Source organism: Colletotrichum truncatum (assembly GCF_014235925.2).
Source record: "Colletotrichum truncatum strain CMES1059 chromosome Unknown Contig_0003, whole genome shotgun sequence".
Classification (NCBI taxonomy): domain Eukaryota; kingdom Fungi; phylum Ascomycota; class Sordariomycetes; order Glomerellales; family Glomerellaceae; genus Colletotrichum; species Colletotrichum truncatum.
The window spans coordinates 3003917-3014060 of record NW_027222400.1 but is presented as its reverse complement, the minus strand read 5'-3'; the positions used below and the strand labels follow the sequence as shown (position 1 = coordinate 3014060).

General features: G+C 53.3%; 2 protein-coding genes across 2 annotated transcripts; one reads left to right on the top strand and one right to left on the bottom strand.

Annotated features, from left to right (window-relative positions):
* Nucleotides 1-1407: 1407 nt before the first annotated feature.
* On the bottom strand, nt 1408-2822 carry CTRU02_205738 (uncharacterized protein; the record flags this gene model as incomplete). Its single annotated transcript, XM_070204599.1, has 4 exons — nt 1408-1585; nt 1778-2416; nt 2509-2552; nt 2607-2822. 4 exons carry the CDS (start codon nt 2820-2822, stop codon nt 1408-1410), a joined length of 1077 nt encoding a protein of 358 aa, XP_070061703.1.
* A 4851-nt stretch (nt 2823-7673) lies between these two features.
* CTRU02_205736 (LYAR-type C2HC zinc finger) lies at nt 7674-9463 on the top strand (the record flags this gene model as incomplete). The annotated part of the gene is made up of 3 exons (XM_036727729.1): nt 7674-7694; nt 8111-8233; nt 8309-9463. 3 exons carry the CDS (start codon nt 7674-7676, stop codon nt 9461-9463), a joined length of 1299 nt encoding a protein of 432 aa, XP_036580686.1.
* Between the last annotated feature and the right edge of the window lie 681 nt (nt 9464-10144).

The following is a 10144-nucleotide window of genomic DNA, read 5'->3' as shown; positions in this document are numbered from 1 at the left end:
GGCGAGGTCAAGCGGTAGGGATCAGGGGCGCGGATTGACAAGTTCACTCGGCCAAGGAAGTCTCTCTTTCGGCCGTCTGTTGCGAACAAGGGTAGAGGGCTGGATATATCTCGCCCTGTGTTTCTACCTTTCTCTACGCTCCATCCATCCCTCTTCTTTTGACGATCGGTGGGGGGGATAAGGTTTACATCCCACGGGAGACACATTGTAGCTGAAATGACCGACAAATCATGCTTACGCAAACCTTTTGAACTTTTGGGATTAGGAAACGGGACTCGGGGGGGTTTATCAAGTTAATAAGCTTCTGCAATAACAGTAGGAAAAAAGAAAAAGAAAAAAGAAAAAAAAAAAACAATTATTCATCAAGTCTTCCATACTATCCAAATGTTTAAAACAATGCTTCCCCCACGTTCCCATCGGCGTAGATCCCCCCCTCTTCGATCTAAACGTACATCTTGCGTGCTTCTTCCGATAAATGCCCCCCGCCCTCTCAACATCCCGTACGCGTAGGTAACTCCTCCTCCGATACATGGAATAGCGAGATGCCACGTCAGAATACGATGACGGGCAAAATTAGGGCCCTCCCTGTCCGTCGGGGGTCTCTCTCTTTCAGCTATCGTTGGCCATGGAACCCTCGTTCATGTCCGAGGCAGGGAAGCCCCCGTAGGGGGAGAGGGGGGGGGGGTTTGTTCGGTGGGTCGTGAACATGGCGAACGAACGAACGAAGGGCTTATCAAGACGGTTTGCGCTGACATTCTCGTTGCTCTTCCGTCCCCCCCCCCCCCCCCCCCCCCCCCCCCCTTGTCTCGGTAGTTTGGTTAACGGGGGGGGAAGGGGTATCAAACGGTCGAATGCGGGATTCTGGATCTGTATTTGCGTGCTATCTCTCTTTTTTTTTTTTTTTTTACTTTTCCTTCTTCCCCCGCATTACGGTCTATGATGGCTCAGCCGTGTCGGTGATAGAGTGACCGCGTGGCCCGGCCTCACCCTGTCTGCAAATCATTGTACCCCAAGCCGTAGACATAAAACATCACCTCGCTTCACTTTGGCAGAATTATCAGAACAGTGCCGGATACTGAATTCATTTCTTCATTAATTACATGCTACGTCTAAGACATGTAGCATCCCCGGTCCGTTTCGGGCACCGGGGGGGTATCATTCTAGGGACCATCGAGATGGTGTATTAGGTGGGAGGCGCCACGGTCCTCCACATTGTCTCGTCCTCCGCCCTCGCCGCTGCTGAGCTTGGCTCCGAGACCCTTAAGACTCCATCTTGTCATCCTCATCCCAGTAACGGCAACAAAAGCGCCTGGAGACGATGGAGAAAACGGAACCCTGACTCGCCTCCGCTTCCAGAATCTGGGCCACATGCTTCCTGAACTGCTCCTCCTCCTCGAGATACTCTGCCTAAGAGCGCTGCTTCTCTTCCTTGCTAGCGACACCAGTCACGCTGGTCAAAAAATCAGATATCGCCTCAAAGTAACCCTCCTCCAGAACACTGGAGTTGTGATCGCCTGCTGGCAGGGGCTTCCAGATTTTTGTGGGTGCGGCGGACAGTTCGTAAAGCTGGCGCATGTGACGAGGTCTGAGACATGTGTGTTAGCCAGAGAACAGTGGTATCCACAAGGCCGAAAAAAAAACAGGTTATGAAAAGCCAAATCAGACTCTCGTCGTAGATTCAAATCAAGCATCCCGAAGGATTCATATTTTGTGGGTGGTGACTTCAGATCATCATATAGGCTGTGTAAGAAAGAAACATGACGCGTGCAGTACTTACGGGACGATCTCATCTTGCAGACCAGAGAGGAAGAGGATAGGCACCGAGGTGATGCTAGGGATAACCGATTCGCTCGGCCATACTTGGTGGCACAGTAAAGTTAAGTACTTTGCCGGGGGTAGAACGGAAGGGATAAGCTTGCGCATGGAGAGGAATGTGTTCTCCAGGATTAGGCCCGCGATATCGCCATCCTTTTGGTTCTTGGAGACGAGCTTGATGCTAACGGCCCCGCCCAAACTCTGACCATACACAATCAACTTATGATTGCTCGTCTCTGCGCGAGAGCGCAAGTAGTCAAGTGCCGTTTGGGCATCAAGGAACAGACCGGATTCGTCGGGTTCGCCAGTCGATAAGCCATAGCCGCGATACTCGAGCATAAAAACATTGCAGCCGATAAAATTGATCAGCATGCGAGCAATGGGTAGGCGGTGACCGATATTGCCGGCATTGCCATGGAACATTAAAATAGTGACGTTGGCGTTGTTCCCGCCCCGGGGACCGCGGATGTAGAATGCCGACAGCTTTTCGCCATCGTTTGTGGGTATGACCAGCTCCTCAAAATCCTTAATGCCGTACTGCGAAGGTCGTGGGACATCGGTACGGGAGTTTGGGGGCATATGCGATGGGTAGATCAAAGCCCTGGAGCGCGCGCAGGATGGTTAGCTTGGTTGTGGGGTTGGGGGTGGATGAGGTGCGTCACATGGACGTGAAGATTTGGAAAAACGACGTACTTTTGCTTGAAGTAAAGGAGGGTGGTCAAGACAGCCGCAATGCCCTGTGTGGGAGAAGAAAAAGTTAGCTCGAGGCACTAGCATGTTGGTTGAGCCACCATCTCGGGTGAGCGCCCAAGAGGAGGGGTAGCAGACAGGAAGATTGAAGTATCGGTGAGAGAAGATGGGCAGTCCGTAGGACGAGGAGGCGGGAATTGCCATACCGTCGAGGCTATGGCTGGTAGCCGCATATACGCGCCAACAGTACTGAGCATAGAGACCGACTGCTCGAGGTAACTGTTGGAGGACGGCGCTGGAGAATTGGGAGAAGACATCGTGGGAGCCTGTTTACGTAGGAGGGAAAGGCGGAGGAAAGATTATATTTCGGACTGCTGGACCAGCCGGCCTCAATAGGAATGGACGTGACCTGGGTTGATGGGGAAGGTAAGGCCCGAAGCGAGGAGGCAAAGTCCAGGAGAGAGCGGAGCCTCGCGGAGGCGGTGGAGGTGGACACTAGCACGACGCAGGTACTCAAGAGGGGGGAGATTGGCTTGCGTCACGCAGTAAAAATACCTCGGTATTGTTAAGCAGGTTGGTATGAGGCGATTGGGGGGACTGGGACCAACTGAGGTGGGCAGCGAAACGAACAGGGTCGCCCACAGAGCGGAGTGCTGAGCCTCCCCCCCTTGACTGGGAAAGGCTGGGAGAAATACCCTGATCGGAACGAAACCGACGATTGGAGAGGATCTCACTTTGTTGAGAAATGAGCACTGTCCACACAGGACTCCCTTTTCGTGTTTTGGGTTGCGATCAAATCAAGAAAAGCCAGCGACGGTACTACTGCATTGACCGCGGAAGACGGGAGGCGGTGATGTGGGTTTCTTTAGCAGAGCATAATGTAAATCGAAATGGAAAGAAACCGTGCTGAGTGGAGGCGTACGGCCGAGTGAACAGGATTTCTTTTTTGGAGGGGTTACAGCATCCAACGCAGTGTACGTTCAGAGACACACCTTCTTCAAGGTGACTTTGAATTTCAAGTCGTGGGATGATGTTGGGGGCGGACGCGCTGAGCGGGTCTCCTGAGGCTTGTCGATGCGGCAGATGACCTGATTTGGTGGTTGCCGGTAGGGTGCTTTCGGATGTAGGGCGGCCAAGGCTTGTTGGACGGAGTTTAGAGGCGGAGGCAATCAACGTAAAAGTGAGAGAACCAAAAGATACGACACGATACGATGGGTAAATGAATTTGAAGGAGGGAGGGTTGCTTGAGGCGAGATGTGTGGCCCTCAGTTGCCGAAATTCAATATCCAGTTTGCATGAAGCGAGGGAGCGAGAGAGCATATCACATAGGAGGTTGTAGGTACGTGGGTAATAGCACACAGAAAGGAGGGCCTGTTAATTGGCTGGCATTGCCCTGCTGCGACACGACCAGACGCGTTGGTAGTCTTGTGTGGTTTCATTGCACTAGTTTGTCCAAAGGGCTACCGGCATGAAACCGTAAACTGACATTTCATGCGCAATGGTTGCTTCGATGAGAGTACTTGATGATGGAATGTTGACTGGTTTTTTTTTCAGAACCGAGAACGAGGGAGTGGCTCGCGGAGTAGCTCAGGGGAAATGCCGTGCCTTCCATAATTACGAGCAGCACAGCAAGCTGAGCGTGGCTCTTACCCCCAAGGGAAAGATTGCCTGCCTGCCACTGAAACTTACCTTGTGTGGTTGTGTGGTCGAGATGATGAAAGGCGGCGTGTGACAGGGAAGGAAAGGGTAAGGCGTGACCTGGTGGGGAGACCCTCCCTCTCGGAGTGCAATCTCGGGCCTCAAAGCGCGCCGTGGGCTGACCTAGCGGACTACGGTGATTGGCATTGGCCGATAATAGGGGGGGACGTGAAGCTTAGTGAGGTCGAAAACGTGTGGGACGGGCTGTCGGGAGCTTCCTGTTGAACGTCGATTAAGTTAGCAACAACCACCATCATCCACCTCGGCGGAGAATTCATTCCAATGGTCACTGGAGCTCCGTGGACGGTCCATCCCAATCTAGTTTTTTCTTTCTTTCTTTCTTTGCAAAGTAAGACATCTGAATCATCTTGTCCGTGGGAATCAATGGTGCTGTCTTGGCGCCCGTAGGATGCTGTTGCCGGGGGTTTGGGTCAACTCCGTTTACTGTTGGTATGCAAGTCACCCCAAGTGCTTCTGTCCAACGGCGCCATTCCTCGTCCCACTCAAGGGCTTCGTCGTCTGCCTCTCAGATGTGATCTCGCATCTAGTAGTACAGCCAACGTGCTCTGCAAGTCATGGGTAACCCACTCGTTGGCCCCCTTACAACGTATGCGTTGTCGTTTACGATTGGAAGCTAGATTTTCTGCTTTTGTCTGTTCGTTGGGGACAGGCGTGGGCCAGGGGAACGGGAGGGTGTGTGCAGAAGCCCCCAATCCCAATCCAATCCAGTCCAATCCAGTCCAATCCAGTCCAATACAGAGCAAAAGGGAAAAGGGAAAAAAAAAAAAAAGAGACGAAGGATTTCCAGGTGCTGCATCCCATTAAGAAAAAGCTACGCTCGGCACGAGAGCAAAGCCACAGCCGCAAGCAAGGAACAACTTTCGTCTGTTCTAATAATGGCCTTGCAGCCAGCTGCCAACAGATAGCGACAGCCAGGACCCAACGGCGGTCGTCGTCTCGCCCTCCTCGATGGTCAATTTAGACGCGCGCTTTGGGGGCGCTGAAGAAGACTCCTTCATCACCCCCAAATGCTGGTGATGCACTGCAAATGGGGGTAGCTGGGCTTTCTCATGCAGCCCGCTAATCAGCGTTCCAGAAAACGATGTGACGGCCCCCGAAATCTCGACCTAGAGGCCCAATGCGGCGGCAGCAGCCGTTCCATCCCTCTGGGACGTCGTCGTCATCCATCTGATTCGCAGCGGTTGCCAACGGATAGGGGCATGGCCCTCGTTTGGTGCGTCTCGTGTGGCCGAACTTGGTCTGGCATGGCATAATCCATAATCTGACCTGACCTCAGAAAGCCTTTCCTTCCCTTCCTGGGCGTGACCCAGCCCTGGTCATGGAAGCAGGATGGATGTCCCCCCCCCCCCCCCCCCCCCCCCCCAGAATAGAAGCACAGCAGAAGCATCATCCTTTGCGGTTTACCCCTGAATCCAAAGATGTCCAACAAGGGTTTCTCGTCTCCTCCCGTGAAACCGCGGCAGAACGGGATGAAGACGAAGACAAGACATGCCATTTCCGACGACTGTCCGGAATGCGGCGGGTCTACCACTCTTGCCCCCCCATGTTGGCAATATCCCGGGCTTGTCTATTTGATGCCAGGCATATCTTTTCGATGAATTTAACTTTGGCGACTTTGGGCCGAACGGCGTCTCTAGTTCAAATACCAACTCAGGGCAGCTAACGCAGCCAGGCTTCGGTTGTTGGCAGGCATGGATATGCAGCGACGCAGAGAATCCACCGTTCTGCATTCCCATTCCCACTTGGCTTCAGGTCGGCCTGTGAAGAAATAAAATAGGCGAAGCGCCGGGGGGCGGTCTGCGGCGCCATAGACTATCGTAACCCACCACGGCTGCATTCCGTTGCAGCTGGCCGGTGGAATCGGAGGGGATCTTACGCTACGAAAAGGTAGGAGGATGGTTGACAGTAAGGGACACTAACTGTTGTATGCAGTCTGTCTCCATAACGTCCACCGTCCGTCTTTCCCGCCCGAGTGAGGCGCACCGATGCAGATACCCCTACCGTTGTCGCCTCACCTTTAATGATTGGCTGGCCTCAGATTTACCATTCTCGACCACCTGACGAATCAAACGCGTCCGCCAGTCGGGTTTTGGATTCATTGGGCCACTCGACGCTATTGATTGCCTCTGAATGACCACCGTTCCCCTGGGATACCGCCTGTCATTGGAAAATCTAGGGGGTGCATCTAGTAATAACATGTCAAGCTGCCCAACTGAGATGCACTCCAGGTCTCCACGACAAGCAAAGAGAGAGAGAGAGAGAAAAAAAAAATCCTACTGCGAAAAGTTTCGCTCGATTCCACTTTGTTTGCATAGATTTTTTTGCAGTGTTGCAGCTTCACAGCTTCTTTCACCTTCACGTCGTTGTAATAATTTCCCCTCTCTTAGGGACCGACAACTAAACGCGCCAGCACTTTGATCGAGAGTAATCTCATCAGCCAGCCCAATTCCTCTCAGCACGGTCAACTTTGGGTAGCTTTGGACCAGTTTCCACGCCACTGTCGCTCTACTCAACACGCCATCAGCTCGCTCACATCGCATCGCAAAACTTGCACTGCTGAGCTCACTCATAATACCCAGCACAGCCCAGTTCAGATTCCAGTCCTCGAATCCTTACTCGCTCCCATTCTGTCACTCAGTATAGTGCGAGCTTCTTCTTTTTTGTTTTTTTTACGGTCTGGGCGTCAGAGATTGTGCCGCGTTCCTCAGCTGCTTCTCTTCCAACACACCTGAAGCGCGAAACAAATTCTCACCCCTCCATTCCCCCCTCCCCCCTGCGGACGCCGCCCCCCTTGGACCCCTCCAAATAAGGGATTCCTACATTGGAGATCGCCGGCACAGCTACGTTCTTGAGACGCGAGACCAACACGGAGTGTAGCCCCTGACATCTTGAGCTGAACTCTGAGTTATTGTGCTCCCCCGAGTTCACCATCTCACCATCTTGTCGTCTCGCCATTCTCTATCTGCTGCCGCCAAATAAACATCTCTCCACCCAACACAAATCACCTCTAGACAAGGGGATAACGCTATCTCACTCTCCACGCCCCGGCTGTGGTCAATCATTCCCCCCCCGCTAGCACTCGCACAGCCGCTACGGATTGCCAAACGTCTTCCACTCCGCTTTCAAAGCTTTCCGACTCTCAGTTTCTTCCCCCAAACTGCCCTGTCCTTCTCGTACAAGGCACGTCCCGGCTTGCATTGCAGTCCACTTGTCGACGATCCCCCCAACCCGCCATTCCGGCCAGTAAAGCGGCGCCTTGAATCTGCATTCTGCAAATCCGCCTACCGACAGCTACACCACGGCCATTCCGTCGCCTCCCAGAATCGCCTTTCTTTCTCTTCCGTTAAATACCGCGACCCAGTCAAAATCATTCTCAGCCCAACGTCTCGCGCCCAATAGAAGCCCATCGTAAGGACAACACATCATCGTACAGCGTCGCTCCCGTCACCATGGTGTCCTTCTCTTGTGAGGTAAGCCGCCGCCCTATTTCTCTACCATTCCCTTCCCCCCCATCATCCCTCAGGGTCCCTTTTAGTCTCTTTTACTTCTCCGTACTTACCCCCGTCGGCAACCCCCCCGAGGATCCCCATGTCTTCTTATTATAACCTCCCAAGCCTGACATCACATCCTCACACCACACACACACACACACACACACGCACACGCCTTCCACACATAGCAAGACACCAGACACACACCCCTCCAGCAACAGAAACAAACACCCCTCCACTTCCCCTTGGCTGCTGTCTTTAATAGTCATTGTCTCGTCCCGTCCCTCCCTCGCCTCCCAGACCATACACCCCTCTTCGTCCTCCAAGAACCCAATTATCTGCTTCCTTTACCACCTGCGTAACATTAACTGACCTTTGCCTTTACTCAACCACAGTCGTGTGGTGATGTCTTGACCAAGAAGAAGCTCGACCCGCACAGAAACCGTTGTCGAGGTGCCACTTATACCTGCATCGATTGTATGGTTTACTTCCCGGGCACTGAATACCGCTCTCATACCGTAAGTCACATTAATCCTTTGCGCAATCAGCAAGGACCGGCGTCGAGCTAGTCAGGGTGCTAATTCCAAAGGCAGAGTTGTATGAGCGAAGCTCAAAAGTACCAAGGAGCCCTCTACAAGGAAAAGAACAACAACAACAAGAAGAACAACAAGGCGAACAACGTTCAGCCCCATAACGTACCCCTTCCCGGACACGACGCCATGGCTCAACCCGCATACGTAGAAGACGTCCCCGAAGACGTCTTCGAAACCTACGAATACCAGGGTGGCGGCAGCGATGACGGAAACTCGCCCGCAGACCTCCTTCCCGAGGCCCCTACACCCCCTTCGGCCAACGAGGGCCATGTCAACGTCTTTGACTTCCTCGACGCATCAGCAACCCCTAATGCGTCAACACTTCAACTCGGCAACAGAGAATCCAACGAGGAAACGCAACTAGTGCGCTACGAGGCGAGCGCCTACCTGGACGACAGCGGTGCGATGGTCGACGAAGACCCCGCAGCCCTCGTACAATACGGCACTGGAGCCATCCCTCTCGACCCCTACGAGACACCCGTACCCAAGCATGAGCGTAGAAGGAAGGACGGAAGCGAGAAGAAGGACAAGAAGCGCAAGCGCCTCCACGTCGACACCGACCAGATGATGGTCGATGCTCCTCCCACGCTGGCACACTCTGGCCTTACCGGCGGCTTGAACCGCATGATGCGACCCGTCTTCCCGCCTTCGCCCGATTTCTCCGGCGGCGACGCCGACCCGTCTCCCACCAGCCCGCTCAAGAAGACCAAGCACTCCAAGCACAAGAAGTCCGAGGGCGGCATCGGCAACAACCTCCTGGCTCTCATGAACATCAACACCAGCAGCAAGACCAAGACGAAGAAGCGCAAGGTCTCGTCCTCCACCAAGAAGCACTCATCTCATCGTCACCGCGACGGTGAGAAGGCGCCCAAGCTCATCGAGTACCGTCCTGGTTCCCGTGACAGCAAGAAGGACGACGGCGAGGGCAACCAGATGGTCGTCTACCGCCCTCGCGCCGACCTGTTCTTGTCATTCGTCAACAAGGGACCCGAAAGCGAGCGCGGTTGCAGCATGAACAAGGCCCTCAAGCGCTTCCACCGCGAGCGCAGCTCATCCGAGGACAGCCTCAACAAACTCATGGAGGAGAAGGAGCTTTGGCGCTCCCTGCGCATGAGGCGTAACGAGCGCGGAGAAATCGTTCTCTTCACCGCTTGAGCGTCTCCTTTGTAACCAACTCTCCGCATCGCACGGGACGTACGACTAATCGGCTGGGAGGGGGCAGGAGACTTCATAAAGGATAACGGAGTTTTGAGCGTTTGATGAACTTTTTTTTTTTTCTTTTTTTTTACTTTTTTCTGCAAGTGTTTCGGGATACACTTTGGCACATGATACCTAAATGATGGAATAGAGAGCCATCGAGCCCAAATGGAAAACGGGGCCCCCAAGGGGGAGAGGCGGACCGTGTATGGGGGAGGTGTTCGGATCTTTGTCTTGGTCGACGCCAGTATCATCATCCTTTTTTTTTTTATTATTTTTTATATCATCTTTCTCTCTCCGTCATGGGTGAACCACCGCGCGCCGCATATCCATAGCCCGCATGCTCCTAGCTGGTCTTTGAGCTCATACACCGAGCCCATTTGGTCTGTGGTATATATGGCGAGGGGGATGTTTTTACTTACCATGGGAAGGAGGGAGGAGCTTTTCACTTTTTAACTTTTCAACTGTTCAATGTATTGAGTAAGGCCGACCAACGCATTTTTTTTTCTCTCTTGCAACTGTTTCCACGTTATGTTTTCTGCGCCGCATGTGGGTATCAGTGAGATAATGTGGTATTTGGGGGGGAGGTCAAAGACGAAGGTGTATGTAGTCATGTGTTTTGAGCGTACCCATTCTTCA